We start from the raw sequence: 22,727 nt of genomic DNA, 5'->3' as shown, positions 1-22,727 counted from the left end.
GGTTTTGAGTACATTGCTATACAGGACAGTGGCATATAGTAGATTGTTTCAGAGTAGGGTTAAATGGCATAGAGTGGAGTGGTACAGGCAAGATTGCAGTGGTGAGGAGTGTAATGGCATGGAGTAAAGTTGTGTAGAGTGCAGTACTACAGAGTAGATTAGAGTGGTGTACAGTTAATTTGCGTAGAGTGCAGTGGCATAGAGTTGAGTGTTACAGAGCAAAGGACATTAGCGTAAAGTGTATTGTCATAGAGTGCAGTGGCGCACAGTGTAGTGGTGCAGAATAGCCTAGAGTGGGGTTGTGCTGAGTAGATTGGAGTGGCCTAGACTGGAGTGGTGTAGAGTGCCGTGGCGAAGAGTGCAGTGGTGTGGAGTAGAGTGGCTTAAAGTGCATTGGCATAGAATAGAGTAGAGAGGTTTAGAGTGCAGTGGCATAGAGTGGAGTGGTGCAGAGTAGAGTATAGTGCAGTGGCATAGAGTGGTGTAAAGTGGAGTGGTGTAGGGTAGAGTGGAGTGGCGTAGAGTAGAGTATGCATGGTGTGGTAGCACACTGCCATTACAGACAACACATTTTCAATTGTGATGGCCATTACATTTACACAGACACACAGTTTTACTAATAAATCTGTACAACGCACAAATGACAATGTGTGGAAATGGCATCAGCTAGTGTATTGATTTGTTTTGATCATATTAAAGTGTTTGTTTCCAACACACTTCAGACTTAACAAAACATGTGCTTCATATCGGGTTTTATAATTTTGATATATTCTGAATTACTTGCACAGTTCTTTTAAATGCTGTTGTGTGCTGGAAAAAACCTTTCCTACCCCAGTATCCAGAAAGATTGTCACATAAATCTTCTCACTTTGAAGTCTGACAAAGAAAAGTAAATTTCCAGCTCCCACTGAGCCTGACAATTGACCTCTATCTTTGAATGCACTGCTAATGTGAAACAATAGGAATTAGATTTAAAGGCCTGTTTACAGAAAGGAGCGCTCGTGGAAGAATGCAAGGGGAGTTGGTTTGAAAAGGCTTTGCTCCTTGGGAGGGACAAACTCACAATTGACAGCCTAAAATAAGTAAAGCCAGCAAATAGCACTGCAGAAAATGTGAGTTACAAACCAGAAAGCCAATGGTAAGCAACGGGCTGGATGCATTCCCAAGGAAGCTCTTTGAATATCCCTAAGATGTCTTTATTAAACCAGAGAGCATGGAAGGCTTTGACCAAAAAAGAATCCAGGAGTCACCATGGAGAGGCAGTGGCAAGCATACGAATTTCCTCCTGAAGGGGGTATTTAGTGGCAGTTATGCTGGTGACGTGTGCAATGCATCAACATCATTGTCGTTTTGTGGAAAATCCTTGAACGCAAGAACACTAGCACTGTCTGGAGCAGGCATTTAGTAGTACTATTATTGCTATGTTTTTAGAGCAAGAATTCGAGAGTTGTGACAGTGAAGAGGAGACGAATATTTATGATTATCCAAAATCAAAGAGTGAAGGGGAATGCACCAAGACCTGTTTTGGTAAGTAGCCTAGATATTGCTTTAGAATGTAGATTGAAGTTATGAAATTCTTGACTCAGCAACGAAGAGGTGCAATAGCATTTATCTAGACGAAATATATGTATGTATTTAGCACGTGAGAGTTTTTAACCAGAACAACTCCAAACTTTCAACTGTTACATCATTAATGCTCCGCTTTGTATAATAATTACTGCCACAAAACAGCATTTTACGAGGCGTGTCCAGCTGAGCGTACACAACACTTCACCTACCTTAGCTGGGAGGCACACCAGTTACAATTATATGAAGTTAAAATGTTTGGGTAGTGCTGCTTCGGTCATAGCTATCACAGTTCAGATTAGTTACCTACATGTGTGACCTAGGTACCTGTCTAATTTGGGTACACAGGATAAGTATGTTAACTAGAAGACACACACATTTAACTTTTTAACCAGTGCAGTATTGGGACGCTGTGTTTTGTAGTTTAGCTGGTTACATAGATTACCCATGTAATTGGGGTGAATATGTACATAGTAGGCATATAGATTACAATTGTGGGTAGTTCCTTTGTCCATCAGCTGATAAAATGTAGGGGAGAAGTTGCTGAGTTCGAAAGAAATTGACCAAACCTCAGTTCTCTCTTTTTCCTCTTTTGAACCAGCTCTTTACTTGTTAAGAACAACAGATAATCTCAATGATAATGTCAATCAAGCACCGAAATCTGTACTGTATAATAGAAAGCATGGCCACCTATCAGCTTCATGGATTCTGAGCAACCTTTTGAATGAAATCATAATTTAAAAGAATAATAATTATTATATTTGAAGGAAATGTGTGACCGTCCTTCCCTGTGAATAAGCATACCCACATCTCCTGTTTCCCCATTCTGGGGTGAAAGAAATGAAAATAAATCTTCTACAAGGGAGTGCTGCCTTATGATGAACTTGGAGTAAAGCTGCATGCATCCTTCAGAAAGTCCCAAACACATTCACTCTCTCCCACTTGATTAGGAAACTGAAAATATCTGGTGGCCAACTGGGGTCGATAAATAGAGAATCCCTACTTCTGGAGACCCCCTTATTCAATGTCCATTGAGAATCTGAAATTCACTTCGACTAGCTCTACACACTACACATGTGATCATTGCTGTTTTTGCTATTAGAGAAAACAGTCTCTACAAACGTTTAAGTGGTGCACCTTGTCCTTTCTTAAATCTTCTTAGTTCATGTTTTTGAACCTATACTGTAACAGTAGGTATTTTTGGAGTGTGCACACATACCGCCCCTAGGATCAGAGGGTGGGCCCAATACGAAAAAATCTGGGAGAAATTTTGACTAGGTGCTGTTTATTTGGGAATTTTCCACTGTTGTTTTCTGTCTGTAATAGCTCTACACACTACTTCTTTTTAGTAACTTTTAAAAAGGAGCTTAAAATACTCATGTTTTAAAGACACTCGGTTGAGACTGAGAGCTCCTTGTATCATTCCTTTTCTGAGACCCATTGCCCAGTTCTGCAGATGAGACATAGGTGGTTTGTACCTTGCTTTGATCTAGTTGCTTTTCTCATTGTTTATTTTGTTCGAAACTTAACTTTGATATTTTGTAAAGCACTCTAATGCTATTGGGCCTGGTTTGCGCGCCAGAAAACTGCACATACATGTACATTGTCCCTGTTTCTTTCCTATTGTGTGTTGTCCACACCATGCACATGCTTATTCCCATCTGGGAGAGGAAATCTTGCTACTAGACTTTTCCCATTCCTGGTGTATGTGTAAACCGCCCTGTCCGTGAGGACTCCTGCCATACTTATTCAGTTCTTAGAATTCTTCATTTAGGAGGCACTGCCTTCGAGGTCCGGCAAACACAAAAAAATCCAAGAAAAAAAATAGTCTCCCACATATTTCATTTCAGTCCTTTTCAGATATTGCAAAAATAAGTCTACGAAGACTTCTGTGCCAATATGGAGTGAGGGAATATGCACAGAAGGTGTTGATAGCAGACGGTACACTCTTATAGTCAGGATGCACCTACGGTAGCATGAGTTCCCATTGGACACCTTACTTTATGGCATTTCCTCATTCTACCTCTTATGACAGTCTACTTCAGTTGTCTGTTTATGATTCCAAGGAATTGACATTTCTGTTTATTCAACCTGACCCCTACTTCTGTGGTAAGAAAATGTAAATCTGGGCATCTTGGTGGAGTCTGGCCTCAGTTAGGGCCTGATTACGATCTTGGCGGATGGGATACTCCGACACAAATGTGATGGATATCCCGTCCACCGTATTACAAGATCCATTAGATATATTGGAATTGAAATTTCGTTGTCTAGATATCCGTCACGTTTGTGACACAGTAACCCTGTCCACCAAGATCGTAATCAGGTTCTTGGGGCCAGATGTAGGTAAATCCTATTTACCGACTCTTAAATACCGAATCATACCAATTCGGTATTTAAGAGTAGGTAAATAGGAAGGAGGCATATGTAGGTAAATCTTATTTTTCAATTACCGATTCGGTAAGATTCGGTATTTACCGATTCTGTAAATACCGAATCGGTATTTCACATTGATTCCTATGGGCCTTGAAGCCCATAGGAATCAATGGGAAATACAGATTCGGTATTTACAGAATCGGTAAATACTGAATCCTGGCAGGGGGAATGGGGTGTCACTTTGACACCCTGTAGCACCCCAATTGCAGGCTTGTGTGCCATGTGGCACACAGACATGCCCTAAGGGCATGTCTGTGTGTCACATGGCATAGGTGTACATGCACAGATGTGCATGTACACTGGAATTCGGTATTTTACCACCCAATAGGATTGGGTGGTAAAATAAGAATTCCTAAGGGCCTGTGGCACTGCAAACTGTGCCACCTACATATGGATTTACAGAATCTGTATATTTACCGATTCGGTAAAATACCGAAGTGGTAAATTTACCGAATCGGAAAATATACCGATTCTGTAAATAACGACCCACCTACATCTCAAAATCCAAATACCGGTCGGTAACGGCCGAAATCGGCTGTTACCGACCGGTATTTGCCTACCTACATCTGGCCCTTGGACTCTTCAAACCTCCTCTGGTTGAATGACCTGTATTTTTCATCATAGGCTACTGAAGGCTTGTCTTTTCTTACAGGGTACAGTAGGTTACCTGCTCGCCTACATTATAACTACGGTGTTTAAACACAGTCTCTTAGATTGTGCTATCCAGAGGCTGCAGTGAGTTCAGAATGCAGTAGCTTTACTCTTGATGAAATTGAAGAAAACTGAGCAACCCCCCTCCAGCTTTGAGCCCATCTCATTGGCTTCCAGTTCATAAAAGAAACGAATACATGTCCCTTTCCATTGTTTATATGCATTTTACACCACAAGACACATCTTTCTGAAAATAGACTCAATCAATACTTTCTCCAGAAAGCTAGGCATTGTTGTTGTTGGTGTCTTCAAAATCCAACTCTTTATTTAATCTTGTTGACTTTGGTGAGGTCTCTTCTTTCAGGATCAACCGTCCAAGCTGTGGACTAGCTTACTCCGTCACCGCGAGACTCCCAATCAGTTGCAGTTTGGGAAAGATTTGAAGACCTGTCTTTTCATTCAGTCGTTTTCTGCCACTTGTGCAGCGTTGTATAACGTCTATGGCACCATGATACCTTATTAAGGTGTAAGGTAGCACATCAAAAGTAACAAATAACATGGACTAAAAGTATGCTAAATGTAATCATATCCTCAGCGTCTTACCTAATATACGGTTCTGTGATGAAATACTTTGTGACATTAAAGCATTCTACACTCAAACAATAATACAAAACAATTTAACCAACCACTTTTTAAATGTAAGGCTTTCCTTCCTCAGTAGGTCATATTTTCACATAGCATTACCGGCTGTGTCATTAGTTCAAAGCCGTTTTTTCATGCCTTTAGAACCCGAGCTAGTCCTTGACACCAGGCTGTCTGGCTGTATGAGAATATTGAAATGGTGAGAGCGCCAATCAAAACATGGTCATGGCAGAGGGCCACTGGCAGCAGTATTGGCCTGAGCCAGCATTCAATGTTAGTCTTTCTGTTCCTCTCAGTTTGTCAGACCACCTGCTCTATCTGGTGGAATAGCCCTTCTGCCTTTTTAATTTTTTTTGTGCATATTTATATAGCGCGAACTCGACCCAAAGGTATTGGAGCGCTTTACATGAGCACTGTATTTACATTACACATTCAGGCACGGGTAGATTAAGTGATTTGCCCAGAATCACAGGATGTGGACGCAACCCAGAGGCTCGAACACTTGTTTCCAGCACCAAAGTCGGCAGTGTAGCCGACGGACCACATCCTCTCCCCTTGGGCTACACAAGTTTGTGAATGTCCTCCCTCTTGACACACACCCACACCTCGGGTTTGTGTCTTGGGGAGGACATTTACCAGAGATTATAGCCAGCGGCAACAGGTGATAAAGCTATATTAGGGCGCTGTATGGATGGCTGAGATTGTCTCATCCAATCAGAACGCTTAGAATGCTACCACTGACTACTGTTGTCTGCGGGAATGCTAGGCTTTGGTGGCAAGGACATGAAGCCGACAGAGACAGCAGAATGCAGATGCGCCTGAACCTGTGTTGGGTGAGATTAGGGTGGATAGGTGCTAACCGTCACCTCCTACGATGAAATGAAAATGATGAAATGCTCTCTGGCATCGAAGCATGCTAAACTGAACCTGAAGCACAAATGTGACTAAACAATTTAACTATAACTGAAAGAATGATTAACCCCACCATTATTATCTTATCAAAGCTACTCTTTCTGCAATCTGTAGCTCAAGTCTCATGATCTGACCACCAGTTAAAAAATATGTATTCTATAACTTGAGAACAGTCTGAAAGAAACATTGTCCACCCTGGAATATCGAATAAAAAGATGCAGTGTCTACTATCGAATGGGGTCTCTTCCGACCTACTTTGCAGCGCTATTATTGGACAATGTACCTGCATAATATAAAGAATCTGTTCTCCTGCAGTCAGTACAAGGGAACTCATTGGGCCAAGCAGGCCTAAAGTTTCACACCACTAGAACAAGAGGCTGGGTAAAAGGAAAATTAAGGAAATTGAGGCAATCACTGACAAAACCAGTCAGGAACAATCTGGCCTTTCCTATCTGTTTTATGAAGTTTAACATTTAATTTATCTTTTTTTTTTAAATAAATAAATATGTATTCCACATAAATGTACAAAACATGAAAGGCACCTCTTGAATACTACAACAAAGACTAGAAAACTTATAAATGTAGAAAAGTAAGAAGCATAATCATAAGCTATAGCTAAATTTTCATGAGACTCTATATGTAAAAGTCCATTGCCTGGAGGGGAAATACAAAAAGTAATCATAAAGGGAGTGGGGGGAGAATATGGAAAAAGTGGAGAGATTAAGGCTAGACATCGGTTTTTGTTGTAGTGTAGAGTTGCAAACGTGTTATTTCAGCACAAGAGAACTAATAATGATTAATCTAATTATTCTATAAAGAAACAAATACAGACAAGATTTATGCTTGAACATAAAATTCAGTGCTCCACCACCTATTGACGGGCACTGTCACCAACAAACCAAAAGACAACGATACTACCGTTTTAGAGGATGAATCAATGTTAATATCACTTCACCAATCTTGGCAAAAAAAAGACACCAGCATTACTACATTGACGTGATATTGTTCTCCATAAGATTAACACTTTCCAATAAACACACCTCCTTGTAAATGCTGTAGAATTGTTTTAGAGAATGCTAAGTGTGTACGTACCTTTTTGCTGTCTGCCATACACTAAACAAATACTGTCAATAGATGACACAATAGACATCACCACCAACCTGACCCGCCTGGACTGGAGTTGCCTCCTATTAGCTTGACAAAAGACAAAAATATTTTTCAAATGGTTACTGTGTACAGAGCTATCGCTCCTCGAAGCTGAAAGAATACTGGAACTCAATCATAAGACAATTTGGAAAACAAAGTCCATTAAACAACAATCATCAAACATACAGTTGAATCACAAAGAGGGCTGAAACAAAAGGTTGAGGTGCTACTAAGTCACCTATAGACAATGAATATAGCACTTTACTACACTTGCTATTACCACACACTAGGTTACAATGCGGTCAGTACAACGACCGCGTTGTTACCACGCGTGGCTTTACATCGCAAGTCGTTTCTAAAACTTGCGCTAGATGGCGCGATGGACTTAGGAATAGTGTAAATTACTATTCATACTCCAGTTAGCGTAACAGCAGGGAATGTGTTGGATTTAAAATCCAACACATTCACTCGTGTTGCACGCCACCTTGCGCAAGTTGTAGAAATTACTTGCGATGTAAAGCCACGCATGGTAACAACGCGGTCGTTTCCCATAGACAATGGTTTAATAGCTATTCCAGTTGACTAATATTAGCACTGAACATTGGACATAAAGTTAAATTACCACTGATACATTATAACTAAAACTAACATTTTTCCTTTACTATTACCATATAGCAACGTACATAGACATTCTTACGATGAAGGACAAGATTCAGGTGACTATTAGGAACAATCTATGAATGCTGACCGTGCAATGCTACACACATCAGAGAACTACGTGTATTAGTACTTAAAAAAACTCTCTTACATGGTCTTGCTTTGCACAACTAGTGTGCTCCAACTTTATGGTAAACTTGCCTTGTGCTCAAATGCACCGTTAACATTTTAAGATCGTTTGATGACATAGCCACCCACGTGTAATTTTAAAATGTGCTGCAAAATGTTATTAAGCCAATATATGTGTTCTCTGTAGTAGGGCACATCATACACCCATTAAGGACAGATGTAGCTACATTGATGGCAGAAAAGATACATCACCTATGGTGCCCATAGACCTGACCCTGCCCTAGGTTGAACTTCTCCCTACCAAGTGTTTCCACGATGCATCTACTTTTCCTAGGTTCAGTTGTGATCATTCAATTGAGTGCATATAGAATGAGATGTTAGACCCTTCAACACCAGGGAGTTATCTTAAAAAATCACAATTGTTTTGTTGTTGCCACAAAAGAAATAAAGCATGGGTATATAGATTAGTGATTGGCTTTTTTTCTTTCATTGAATGTCAAGAGGAGGAAAGCAATGAAGAACCTGAACATTTTGATCCTTATGACATTCCAAATACTGAGAACACACTTATCATGACAAAATCCGGTAAGTAACTTTTCTTGCGCTGACGTTGTGCTCTAGAATGCTACCTTTTTCAATCTCCATGTGATATTTCTTCACACAAATTTAGATTCCTTTCTTCAACCGAATATTCTACCTTGGTTCACTAGTAGTTCTTCAGTTTTCATAGCACATAAAGTGAATAAAAAATTTGCCACTAAAGAAATAAATTATGGTTATATAGATTAGTCATTGCCTTTTTTTGCTTCATTGAATGTCAAGAGGAGAAAAGCAATGAAGAACCTGAACATTTTGATCTTTACAACGTTTCAAATCTGGCGAACACACTTATCATGACAAAATCCGGTAAGTACATTTGTTTGTGTTGACCATGTGCTCTAGAATGCTACTTTTTTCAATCTCCGTGTGATCTCTTTTCACACAAATTCAGAATTCTTCCTGCAAATGAATATTTTACCTTGTTTCACTGGTAGTTCTGCAGTTTTCATAGCACAAAGAGTAAATCAGAAAGTTGCCACAAAAGAAACAGTATGGGTACATATAGTAATGATTGGCTTTTGTTTCTTTCATTGAATGTCAAGAGGAGAAAAGCAATGAAGAACCTGAACATTTTGATCTTTACGACATTCCAAATCCGGAGAACATACTTTTCATGACAAAATCTGGTAAGTAAATTTGTTTGTGTTGAACTGTGCTCTAGAATGCTACTTTTTGAAATCTCCATGTGACCTTTATTCACACAAATTCAGAATTCTGCATTCAAACGGATATTATACCTTGTTTCACTCGTAGTTCTGCAGTTTTCATGGAACATAAAGTAAATAAGAAAGTTGCCACTAAAGAAATAAAGTATGGGTATATAGAGTAGTGATTAGCTTTTTTTTCTTTAATTGAATGTCAAGAGGAGAAAAACAATGAAGAACCTGAACATTTTGATCTTTATGACATTCCAAATCCGGAGAAAACACTTATCATGACAAAATCCGGTAAGTAAATGTGTTTGTGTTGACCCTGTTCTCTAGAATGATACTTTTTAAAATCCCCATATGATCTCTCTTCACACAAATTCAAAATTCCTCCTTCAACTGAAAATTCTACCTTGTTTCAGTATTAGTTCTGCAGTTTTAATGACACATAGAGTAAATTAGAAAGTTGCCACAAAAGAAATAAAGTATGGGTACATAGAGAAGTGATTGGCTTTTGTTTCTTTCATTGGATGCCAAGAGGAGAAAAGCAATGAAGAACCTGAACATATTGATCTTTACGACAGTCCAAATCTGGAGAACATACTTTTCATGACAAAATCTGGTAAGTAAATTTGTTTGTGTTGACCTGTGCTCTAGAATGCTACTTTTAAAAATCTCCATGTGACCTTTCTTCACACAAATTCAGAATTCTTCCTTCAACCGGATATTCTACCTTGTTTCACTCGTAGTTCTGCAGTTTTCATGGAACATAAAGTAAATAAGAAAGTTGCTACTAAAGAAATAAAGTATGGGTATATAGAGTAGTGATTGGCTTTTGTTTCTTTAATTGAATGTCAAGAGGAGAAAAACAATGAAGAACTTGAACATTTTGATCTTTATTGACATTCCAAATCCGGAGAACACACTTATCATGACAAAATCCGATAAGTAAATGTGTGTGTGTTGACCCTGTTCTCTAGAATGATACTTTTTTTCAATCTCCATATGATCTCTCTTCACACAAATTCAAAATTCCTCCTTCAACTGAAAATTCTACCTTGTTTCCGTATTAGTTCTGCAGTTTTAATGACACATAGAGTAAATTGGAAAGTTGCCACAAAAGAAATAAAGTATGGGTACATAGAGTAGTGATTGGCTTTTGTTTCTTTCATTGAATGCCAAGAGGAGAAAAGCAATGAAGAACCTGAACATATTGATCTTTACGACAGTCCAAATCCGGAGAACACACTTATCATGACAAAATCCAGTAAGTGAGTTTGTTTGTGTTGACACTGGGCTCTAGAATGCTACTTTTTTTAATCTCCATGTGAACTCTCTTCACACAAATTCAGAATTCTTGCTTCAACTGAATAATCTATCTTGTTTCACTAGTAGTTCTTCAGTTTTCATGGCACATAAAGTAAATCAGTAAGTTGCCACAAAAGAAATAAAGTATGGATCTGTAGAGTAGTGATTGGCTTTTGTTTCTTTCATTGAATGTCAAGAGGAGGAAAGCAATGGAGGACCTGAACATTTTGATCTTTACTACATTCCAAATCCTGCAAACATAGTTATCATGACACAATTCGGTAAGGAAATTTGTTTCCATTGACTCTGTGCGCTAGAATACTGCCATTTTCATTCTCCATGTGATCACTCTTCACATTCAGAATTATTCCTGCAACCAAATATTCTACCTTGTTTTACTAGTACTTCTGAAGTTTTCAATGCACTTAAAGAAAATCAGAAAGTAATGTTCAAAGTGTTTTTGATCTGCCCAAAATACTTGTATCTTTTCAGGACCACTTTACAGATGAGATAACTATCTAACTGTATATTAATAAGTGGGGCCTTCTTTAGAACATAACTGAGCTGGGTAGACCTGTGCAGTGTATATAGCTGAGATACTGCACAAGTATATATGTGTATAATTGTATCTGTGTGTAAGAGTGTACCTCCGTACATGTGTGTGCATTCATAAAAGTTTATTTGTGTCTTTTGGCAACAGGTAGGTCGAAGTAGAGAAGTAGTAACTACACAGTAGGGCTGAGTCTCTGTGAAAGCAGGAGTTTCCACAGTCACTTTTCAAAAAGTGATACAGTTTTAGTCCCAAAGAGGAAATAAACATGTGTTGCAGGCTTTGAACAAAAAATGCGGAACTATTGAGAATACACACTAACAAACCACTAAAACACCCCATGCAGAGGGCATAATTTGAATAAAAACGCATCATTATTTTGGTTGTACCAGTAAAACCAAAAATCCACAAAGTCCGGAGAGACTTCTAAATGAATTACTTTTGAAAATATGGCTCTGTTATTCACATTTTTTCATGCACAGTTTTTGCAGTATTCTCCCTTTTGCGTCAGAAGTCCAGCTCCTGAAACACTGCCTATTCCTCACGCAAATCTGCGTGTTCAGAGCCTACCGGAAGCTCAACCTTCCAAGACAGAACTCTTGTTTTTGTAGAATAACAAGCAAAAAATAGTATAAGCCTGGCTCAATGGTATTAACCTCGATGGCTTCGAACCCCAGATTTCATGGAAAGTCAAGTCACTTGGATTCACCCTTGAAACTACCCTCACCCTCAAGGAACACATAGCCAAAAATGTTTTTAAAATGTCGTTCTGGTGTCTGCTCTTTCTTCTAAAAGAAGGTTTCCAGAAAGTAGTTTCAGACCTCCTGTTCAAGCCCTTGTACTCTTGTGCATCTGAATGGTGGTGAATGCCCTGCTCCATGGCTCCCAGACTTGCTAATGGCACTCCTTAATTGTAATCTACACATCCAGGGCCTGAAGAAATATGATCAAATCATCCCCCTCTGGATGGAATTCCATTGGCTCCCCTTCCCAGCCAGCACAATCTTTAAAACCAGCTTCATCATTTATAAAGCTGTCACGTCAGCATCCCCTATTATCTTGCTGAGAACGTCATCATTTGTGGGGGCTATCTGTACACCTGCAGCCAGGACATAATCAGACTGGACTCTTCGAATTGTAAAGAAGAAAAAAACATGGCTGCAGGTTTATTCCATCTGTGCACCTAAGACCTGAAATGACATCCCTTTATTCATCAAGACTAACCAACGTTGCTCCAATTTATGGAAGAGTTGAAGAACCACTTCTTTAAATAAAACCCCTACAGAATGTATTAACAGACCACAAACAAGCTACCTCTCCTATTGCTTGTTGACTGTATGCTTGGCTTTAACCATGTACAGCGCTTCCTTAATTTTGGCTAGGATTCTGCTTTACAAGCTAGGTTAACATTCCGGAAGCAAATATGAGGAATGCTCCACCTCAGAAAGAAGAAATTGTCACTGCTATCTGCTTTCTCAAGAAAGGAGAAACTCCTGGCCAAGACAACCTGAATACAGACCATTTTCAAGGTAGACCCTGAACCATCAGCCATGATTCTTGAACCCCTGTCTACATCAATTTGGGATGGAAAGAAATCACTAGACGACTGGAACCAAGGCATCATTGTCAAGATTGCAAAGAAGGGGACATTAACCAACTGTAACAGCTGCTATGGAATCACTCTTCTTACAATCTTGAGTAAAATCTTGGTGAAAATTATTATACAGCGCAGTTCCGATGCCGTGGATAAGCTATTAAGAAAAGAACTGACTGGGTTCCACAAAGGTAGAGGGTGTGTTGATCAGATCCTTCCTTTATGCAACATCATAGAGCAGTGCAAAGAGTGCCAGAGACAATTATACATCAACTGAAATTGATAAACACTGGGGCCACACATGTTAAAGGTCATCTTCTGGACCCCTTCTTCGCGAATATGGCGGGGATATCAGCTATGCCCCCCCTCGCTCTTCCTTGGTCCGACCACTCATTGATCATGGCTAATTGGGAGGTAAAGTGTGATGACACTCTCCCACTCAGGAAATTTAGAATAGACAGGGCATGGTCAAGACTCCCTGTAGAGGCCTGGAGTGCCCGTTTGGAGGGCACCCAGCCTGAGAAGGGTCGGGATCCGGTGACTGCAGATGCTACGGTGAGGAACTGGCTGACCAACGCAGTGGACCATGTGCTTCCACTCAAGAAGATGCTTATCAGGGATAAGAGAGTGGGGTCCGCCCCATGGTATACCCTAGAGCTCAGAACCTTGAGAAAGAATTGTAAACGGGCGGAGAGATTATGGAGGAGGAATTCGGAGAGAGATAGCAGGGAAAAATATCGGATGGAATTAAGGACATACAAACTTGCAATACGCGCTGCAAAGGCCTCCTTTTATGGGGAGAGAGTGAAGCACGCTGCGTCCTCATCCAGGGAAGCCTTTCTAGTGATGAAGGAGCTTCTTAAACCGCCTGATCCCATTCTTGTCCATGACAGACCACAGGAAAAATGTCTGGAATTGGCCACTTACTTTAAAGATAAAATTGATACCATTGTTAGTTCTCTCCCCCCGGTGATGGGGACCTCGGTCTTTTTGGAGGACTTGAGCATCTCGGAAAAACTATTAACGTCATTTGGCCCTGTAACCTCAGGCGAAGTACTGAAGGTCCTCGGGAGCTTGAAAAGTGGCTCACCTCGGGACCCAGTCCCAATGCGGTACTTAAAGCAGGCCGCCTTGTCGATAGGAGAGCCCTTGACCGATCTGGTCAATCTCTCCTTCGCTCATGGGACTGTGCCGCCGGACTGGAAAAGTGCGGTTGTCAAAGCGCTTCTGAAGAAGCCTGGCTTGGACCCGCAGAACCTGGCCAATTTCAGGCCCATTTCCTTGCTACCAGGGGTTAGTAAGGTTGCCGAGAGGTTGGTAAACCGTCAGCTATCCAACTTTCTCGAGGAGAATGGCCGGTTGAGGGACTCCCAGACGGGATTCCGACCGGGTCATGGAACTGACACGGCTCTGCTAGCAGTGGTAGAGGAGGCCAGAAGCAATTTGGACGCAGGGGGGTCAGTGGCAGTGATCCTCCTGGACCTCAGTGCGGCCTTCGATACCGTCAATCATGGAGTGCTGATACAACGTCTAGCTGAGTCGGGTGTCACAGGAGTGGCCCTGGAATGGTTGGCCTCTTTTCTGGAGGGGCGTACCTTCGAGGTTTGGGAAGGAAACGCAAAATCTCCTCCCCTCCCACTTCATTGCGGGGTGCCCCAGGGCTCATCCTTGAGCCCCACGTTATTTAACGTGTATATGGCACCCCTGGAGGGTGTGGTGTCTCCGTTTGGCTTTAAGACCATAAGCTATGCGGATGACACCCAGCTAGTGGTGGGTCTGACACAGCTGGAGAAACAGCCCGAGACGCTCCATTCATGCTTGAGAGAGGTGTTTGACTGGATGACCAGGTCATCGCTCAAATTGAACGGCTCAAAAACTGAGCTGATGATCTTGGGCCAGTCAAGTTTTGCCCTCTCGCCGAGCAGCTGGCCCAATTGCATGGGCACCCCGCCTGACCCAAAGAAGGAGATTAAGAGCCTGGGGGTCTGGCTGGAGCCGGATTTGTCCTTTAGGACACACGCCAAGAAGATCGCTGGCGTGTGTTATGGAATGCTCCGGTCGGCCCGTAAGGTTCTCCCCCTGTTACCAGAACTCTCCCGGAAGCTGTTAGTCCAAGGTCTAATCATCTCACGCCTGGACTACAGTAATGCACTCTTTCTCGGAGCCCCGGAGTCAACGTTCAAGATCCTGCAACAAGTGCAGAACGCGGCAGCAAGGCTGCTGCGGAACGTTCCGGCCAGGCAGTCAGCCAGGCCTGCTTTAAAAGCACTACACTGGCTTCCCGTCAGAGAGAGAGTGACCTTCAAGGCTCTCTGCATTGCCCACAAGAGTATACAGGGGAAAGGACCAGCCATTCTGAAGGACATGATTCGGCCCTACAAGCCTACAAGAGCTCTACGCTCTGACAACAAACACCTCCTTCAGATAAAGAGAATTAGGAGAGCCCGTTCAGGTGGCAGGAGTTTTTCCATCCATACAGCGCGCGCCTGGAACTCCCTCCCATTCTCACTACGTTCTGAACCAAATCTTCTTAGGTTCCGGAAACTTCTGAAAACTTACTTATTTCCAGAATAAGTGTAGCTCTTTCTGCTCTGTATTAGCAGCTTGCTCTAGGTCTCTATATGCGCTGGGATGCCCCTGGGTAACCGTGCGCGGTACAAAATTCGTTAATAATAATAATAATAATAACTTCATTTATTTTGCATACCCCAGCAGATACTCCTCCTCATTACGAGCTCCTATGATAATTTTACCTGCTAGGTGGGAGATAGTGAGCATAGCTTTGATATCAAGACTAGTGTGAAATGGTGTTGATGATGTCAGCATTGCTCTTCAATCTAGTCATTGACTGAGTGCTGAGACGCACAACAGAAAACCAAGCCAGAGGCATCGGATGGGGTTTATTCTCTAAAATGGAGGACATTACTATGCAGATGACTGGTGGGTGTGCTCTCTCACACCCACCAGTATATTCAGGAAAAGATCGCCTAAACATCCATGCACAGCATCTATGTATAGCAAGACAAAGAAATCAGAAGTCATGCCGTTTATCATCCCAAATTATTATTATTATTATTATATGAAACTTGTAACGCGCTCAGCTTACCCAGGGGCATCCCGGCGCGACAGACCAAAGAAGAAGGAGAGACTCGATTACTCACTGCTATGGAAACAAGTGTGTTTTAAGAAGTTTCCTGAATAGTAGAAGCTTGGGCTCTGAGCGAATCTTAAGGGGCAGAGAGTTCCACAGAGATGCCACCTGTACCGAGAAACGCCTGCGGACTTACAGAGGACCCAGAGGACTTAAAGGCCGTTTACTTGTGGTGGTGCAGCGGTAGCGGTCCTGTGGCCTCCGCATTACAAGGTGGCTTTTTGGACTGTCCACCGCTGTGCCAGACAACTGCAATTCTCTGGCAGTGGCGCAACACACAGGCCTATATAATATTCAAGGCTGGACCACCACATTCCACTCAGCATATTAGGAGTTTCCCCTGCCCCAGCCTTTTCATGGCGGGCTTGTTGCTCTGAAAAGGCTAGAGGAGGGGAAACGAAGGGGGGCCTACAGGGCCTCCAAGCCCCCACTGCCATGGGGATGTATTCAGAGGGGCAAATGCCCCCCTGTTTGCATGCACCCCAACTTCCAACGAGGCATGGAACTCACAGTCCATGGCATTCTGGAATTTCTTTTGAGCTCCCATTGCGGTGCCCGTTTTCAAGGCACCACATGGGGACGGCAAAATAAAAGACGAGAAAAGCCCGCCAGACATGCCTTGTACTCGTAATCTAGCGGGCGGTCCCTGCATGGCTTTGGAGGTGCTGAGCTGGTGCAGAGCAGGTGCAGCACCGCCAAAGTCGTAATCGGACCCTTAGCCATAACTGAAAAGGTTCACCTATCTACACCGTACTATTAGACACAATGGGGGGGGACAGGTAGTGACATAAAGCACACACTGAATAAGGTCAGAGATGCCTTCAGGATACTGAACAATCTATGGAGGTCATCTCAGTACAGCACCAACACCAAGCTGAGGTTTTACTAGAGCTGTGTTCTATCCACACTCTTGTATGGATCAGAATGCTGGCAGATAACAAAGCGCAACATCACAAAATTGCCAGCCTTCCACACTAGTAACCTGAGAACAATACTGATCATTTTCTGGCCAAACACCATCTCCATTCAGTAACCTTTCACCAGATGCAAGCAAGAGAGCATGGGCACCATCTGAAAATGATGGAGATGGATAGGACACACCATCAGAAGAGAAAAACACTCCATCACAAGAAAAGCTCTCCACTGGACTCCAGAAGGCAAACAGAAGAGAGGCAGGTCAAGGAAAACCTGGAGGCAGACTGTGGAAATAGAAATAAAGACCCTGAACTATAGCTGGGGAAACATACAGATACGTGTGCAAGAGTGAATTGGAGGTCCTTTGTTGCTGTCCTATATCCCAGTCGGCATAATGGGCAGTAATTAAGTTGTGCTATACAAACCCTGGGAAACGCCGACGCCACTGCCATATGTATTTTATCACGCACGGACAGCTTTGCACATTGATTTTAGCATTGTTTTTATATTGAAAACAAGTGAATTTTTAATCGTTTTGGGTTTACCTGCCACTCCCCGGTCCATCGCTGCTGGTGCAGTTTGTGTGGAGGGAATCGGCGCAGGGTCCAAATTAGTGGCGGCCATTACCTGGAGTTAGCGTTCTAGCGGCTCCAAGAAAGGTCAAGGGTGAAGGGGCGGGTATATTAAGGCAGGTGAGAGCGGACGCGCAGCCCGGGAAACGCCGACGCCACTGCCAGATGTATTTTATCGCGCACTGACTGCTTTGCACATTGATTTTAGCATTGTTTTTATATTGAAAACGAGTGCATTTTTAATCGTTTTGTGTTTACCTGGCACTCACCGGTCCATCGCTGCTGGTGCAGTTTGTGTGGAGGGAATCGGCGCAGGGTCCAAATTAGTGGCGGCCATTACCTGGAGTTAGGGTTCTAGCGGCTCCAAGATGGGTCAAGGGTGAAGGGGAGGGTATATTAAGGCAGGTGAGAGCGGACACGCAGCGGACGTGTGCAGCGGACGCGCCGAAGGCGCGCCTAATGCAAGCCCGTCTGCGCCCGTCCACGCTCGTGCCGCGCTCAGCGCCAGCCATTATGCCCGTTTCTCCAACATCATCACCCTTGAAACTTTGCTACTCTAGAAATGAGATCTTGATGTTGCAACTGCCTTCATATCTCTGCCCTGGGCCCAAACGTGGGGTCCTTGGGGGTTCATATGATAAGGGGGGCCATTGTTGCCCGCATTGCGGCTTGACATTGACAAATTTAAAATGCTCTACTAGTTCCCTTAGTTATCCCATATCCTTAGTAAGAAGGACGCCTCAGTCTTCAGACCTTGGAAACCCCTCGTCTGGCAAAGCCCTATACGGTCCCAGCCTCCTGTCGAAATTATCTTGTGTCCTTTTAAATGCAAGATCAATGATCAAACATAAGTTTGAACTAAACTAATTCATTTGTTTCTTTTTTTTTTTTACCTGATCTTTGGTGTTGAAACCTGGGCGGACGAAGGGTCTGGTCCAGACATGGCTATTGCCATCCCGCCAGGCTATGGAATTGGCAGGCGAGATAGAATCGGAAAAAGGGGAGGAGGATTAGCGATTATTTATAAACAACAATTTAGAGCCTCCTTTAAAGATTCCTTTGAAGATTCGGAGGCGGAGATTCTTGCCTTCAAAATCGCTACTAGCCCCACCTACTCTTTCAGCGGGCTATTAATTTATAGGTCTCCTGGACCGCGTTCTAAATTCCTAAAGACCCTAGGACATCTTCTTGAAGCCAAGGTTCTGACTCAAGATTTTACTATCCTGGGGGACTTAAATTATCCTTTAGGTAATACGGAAGATAAAGACTCCCTTGCTTTGTTGGACTTGATGTCAGGGGCAAGCATGGTACAAAGAGTACAAGGGCCTACTCATTTAGCTGGTCACCTATTAGATGCAGTTTTTACTGACTTTTCCCTGCTTGAATTTCGGGAGCTTTTGAGCCTTCACTGGTCTGATCATCAGGCTGTATCCTTTACCCTCTTACAACCTACTGAATCTAGGGGACATAAGAGCAGGATTGCCCCTAGTTGCTACTCCTGGAACCAATTGGACAAGGAGTTGCTTCTTTCACACTTAACATCTACCCTACCTTTAGGGGCTGACGACATTGAATCGGCATCACTGCAATTTCATGATTGGTTAAAAAACGGGGTACATATAGCATCCCCCTAAAAAAGTGCAAGAATTGCAGACTAGTACCTACTGAACCTTGGTTTTCGGAAGAAATCAGAACTTCTAGAAGACATTGTCGTGCAGCGGAGAGGCGCTGGCGTAAATTTTACAAAGACTGTGACAAAGAATCTTATAAAAAATGTGTGATTGAATATAAAGTCCTGATTAAACACGCTAAAATAGATTATTTCACGGAAAGGATAATTCAGACAAAGAATAATTCAAAGGAACTCTTTGCCACGGTGCTTAAGTTAAGTAATGCTCCAATTATCGAAGATAACTCAATAGACCAGCAGTTCTGTAATGAACTGGCTTTAGCATTTCGTAAGAAAGTATCCGATATCTTCGATACTTTTTCTAGCCAAGGTCTTTCAAATCTACAAAAACCCAACACAGATTTAACTATTTAAGCAGAAGGACCAAAGCAGCAGACCAGGTCATGCACAACAATTCATTAGTTTCACATTTAATGGTGGTGCAAACACTTTTAACACCCGCTGCCGTAGGATGCGTAGTTTACAAGAATATTAAAACAGAAAAAGAAGGTGCACTCTAAGAAAAGTCAATATCCGAAGTCGCTCTTTTTTGTATAAATTCTTCTTTATTTTAGATTTCGTTCAAACATCAAAGGCACAGCCAACGCGTTTCGTTCCACTCTTTGCCTTTTGGAACTTCGTCAGGGCAATAGAAAATAAGCTTGCGATTTCAAAGGCAGTACCCTTCAGACTGCCACATAGATCCACGTATTGCACTGTATAGGCCGAAGGTGCGTTCTCATGTATCAGAATAAGGTTAATCGATCCGTGGCTCCTGGGAAGATCTTTGTCTTGTGCAGGTAATATAGGGAACCCGGTTGAAAAAGGTGTCAGCCTCCGTTCGTTTTAACAGCTGATTACGTTTTCCCAAGGTGATAACACCGACCGAATGCTTGAAAACAGGTTATGGGAAGCCAATGTATAACGCACCGAACCCGTTTTCCACTAGGTGACCGCTCGTATTTGTGTTGCAAGCGTCAAGGTTCCCCGGATTCAAAGCAGCAACCAATTCCTTGTCTATCAATGAACGCCGCACACGCCGAAGGTCTGAGAGCCGACACCATACTATAGGTTCGGTATGCTGCATTAAAAGGCTTTGATTGATAGACAAGGAATTGGTTGCTGCTTTGAATCCGGGGAACCTTGACGCTTGCAACACAAATACGAGCGGTCACCTAGTGGAAAACGGGTTCGGTGCGTTATACATTGGCTTCCCATAACCTGTTTTCAAGCATTCGGTCGGTGTTATCACCTTGGGAAAACGTAATCAGCTGTTAAAACGAACGGAGGCTGACACCTTTTTCAACCGGGTTCCCTATATTACCTGCACAAGACAAAGATCTTCCCAGGAGCCACGGATCGATTAACCTTATTCTGATACATGAGAACGCACCTTCGGCCTATACAGTGCAATACGTGGATCTATGTGGCAGTCTGAAGGGTACTGCCTTTGAAATCGCAAGCTTATTTTCTATTGCCCTGACGAAGTTCCAAAAGGCAAAGAGTGGAACGAAACGCGTTGGCTGTGCCTTTGATGTTTGAACGAAATCTAAAATAAAGAAGAATTTATACAAAAAAGAGCGACTTCGGATATTGACTTTTCTTAGAGTGCACCTTCTTTTTCTGTTTTAATACAGATTTAACTATCTTAATGCCCCTTCCCTTTCGAGGCCTTAATTATACTGAAACTGGCTCTATTTTTAACGAGTTCCCCTCACTATCAACTGAGCAAACTTTTAACCTGCTAGCTACGATAAAATCTGGCTCTCCCCTGGATCCCTGTCCTCCCAGGGTGATTGGCATAGTTGCAGAATTGGTATCACAGCAACTCACTCCAGTTTTGAATTTGGCTGTGGAACACAGCGTGTTTCCTTTAGCCTGGAAACAAACCTCAATCCTACCACTTCTAAAAAAAAACAATTTGGATAAAGCAGAGATAGGTAATTATCGTCCTATTGCTCGCCTCCCCCTACCGGCTAAGGCTTTGGAAAAACACATGAACTTTCACCTCTCTCTCCATCTTGAGAAAAATCGTAAACTAGATCCCTCTCAATTTGGATTTATAACATCTCACAGTACTGAGTTGGCTCTCATTACTGCCATTGAGGATGTTAGGAAGGCGGTCGACTCAGGAGGTACTGCTGTATTGATTCTCCTTGATTTGTCGGCCGCCTTCGACACGGTGGATCATGATCTTCTTACCCATCGTCTTCAAGCAGTAGGTGTTGGAGGCACTGCTCTTGCTCTGCTGATTTCCTTCTTGACCCACAGGCGTCAGTATGTTGAAGTAGGAGGGTTTAAGTCTGAAGAGTTTAGACTTCCTTATGGGGTTCCCCACGGCTCTTCCCTAAGCCCTACTCTTTTTAATGTTTATGTAGCCCCCCTTGCTAACTTAATAAGAAGTCATGATTTTAATTTAGTTTCTTACGCTGACGACACACAGATCATTGTGTCTGCCTCCAGTATTATTTCTGAGTCAGCTTTTAATTTTCAAAAATGTATGAGTGATGTCAGCAGTTGGATGGATACTAATTGTTCAAAGCTTAACTCTAATAAGACCGAGGTACTTATTTTCGGAAAGGACGCTTCAATGTGGTCTGCTGACTGGTGGCCTGTTGAGCTTGGCCCCACTCCACTTCCGGTAGTAAAGGCTAAAAACCTTGGTGTCATTATCGATTCCTCTCTTGGTTTCTCTCAACACATAAACATGTTGACATCCTCTACTTATTACACCCCTCGTATTCTTCGAAAAGTGTTTCCTTATATTCCAGTTGATCAACAAAGAACTGTGATGGCAGCGCTGGTCATGTCCAAGTTGGATTACTGTAACGGGCTGTTGGTGGGCGCTTGCAAATCTGTGACTGCTAAGTTACAGGTTCTCCAAAATGCAGCGGCCCGCCTTTTGTTTGGACTTTCCCATTTTTCTTCTGCAAAACATGCCTTAAATGAATTACATTGGCTGCCTATTGTAAAGTGGATTCGCTTTAAAGCCCTGTGCATCACCTTTAAGGCTTTACATGGTATTGGCCCAGAGTCTTTACAGAATCTTTTTCAATGGTACCTACCCTCTAGGACACTTCGTTCCTCATCAGCCAATAATGTCAAGATTCCCAACTACCGCCTACAGAGATGGGGAGGGAAAAGCTTTCATCACATTTCGGCCAGGTGGTGGAATGCACTTCCCACTCATCTGAAAGCAGCTCAAGATCTTCTGCCTTTTAGAAAAGATTTAAAAACTTGGCTCTTTACCATCTAATCTTCTGTGCTCTTTCTTATGTGGCAGCTGTGATTTGTTTCCGCCAGGCTAGCACCTAGATGCCTTCGGGTCGTAGTGCGCTATATAAATAAATAAATAAATAAATAAATACAAATATATTTCTATGTTCTCACTTCAGCTCTGTCATGTGACAGTATTCAACAGGCAAAAGCACATCCCTGCAAAGATCACCATTCTACCTGCTGCTAACCACTGAATGTTAATTCCACATTTCAATAGTAATTTTTAGATCTAGCTTGACAGCGCAGCTGTCTATAAACGTATTGTTGCTAAATCTTTAAAATATACATAGGGATCACTTTGGTTCC

At 42.4% G+C, this 22,727-nt stretch overlaps 1 protein-coding gene across 9 annotated transcripts in view; it reads left to right on the top strand.

Annotated features, from left to right (window-relative positions):
• The window catches only part of LOC144770105 (uncharacterized), a 139,886-nt gene that overhangs the window by 112,106 nt on the left and 5,053 nt on the right, over nucleotides 1–22,727 (top strand). For 2 of the 9 annotated variants that reach the window (XM_078654363.1, XM_078654370.1), the window contains exons 7-14: nucleotides 1,432–1,527; nucleotides 8,638–8,721; nucleotides 8,959–9,042; nucleotides 9,279–9,362; nucleotides 9,600–9,683; nucleotides 9,922–10,005; nucleotides 10,567–10,650; nucleotides 10,889–10,972. In XM_078654363.1, coding sequence (XP_078510489.1) covers nucleotides 1,432–1,527; nucleotides 8,638–8,721; nucleotides 8,959–9,042; nucleotides 9,279–9,362; nucleotides 9,600–9,683; nucleotides 9,922–10,005; nucleotides 10,567–10,650; nucleotides 10,889–10,972 — 684 coding nt within the window. The remainder of the gene's footprint in view (nucleotides 1–1,431; nucleotides 1,528–8,637; nucleotides 8,722–8,958; nucleotides 9,043–9,278; nucleotides 9,363–9,599; nucleotides 9,684–9,921; nucleotides 10,006–10,566; nucleotides 10,651–10,888; nucleotides 10,973–22,727) is intronic. The other 7 variants (XM_078654367.1, XM_078654366.1, XM_078654364.1 and 4 more) reach the window with 7 other exon arrangements.

The sequence above is a fragment of the Lissotriton helveticus genome, chromosome 7, assembly GCF_964261635.1.
Source record: "Lissotriton helveticus chromosome 7, aLisHel1.1, whole genome shotgun sequence".
Lineage (NCBI taxonomy): Eukaryota > Metazoa > Chordata > Amphibia > Caudata > Salamandridae > Lissotriton > Lissotriton helveticus.
The sequence above is the reverse complement of the archived record's forward strand: the minus strand, read 5'-3'. Positions and strand labels throughout refer to the sequence as shown.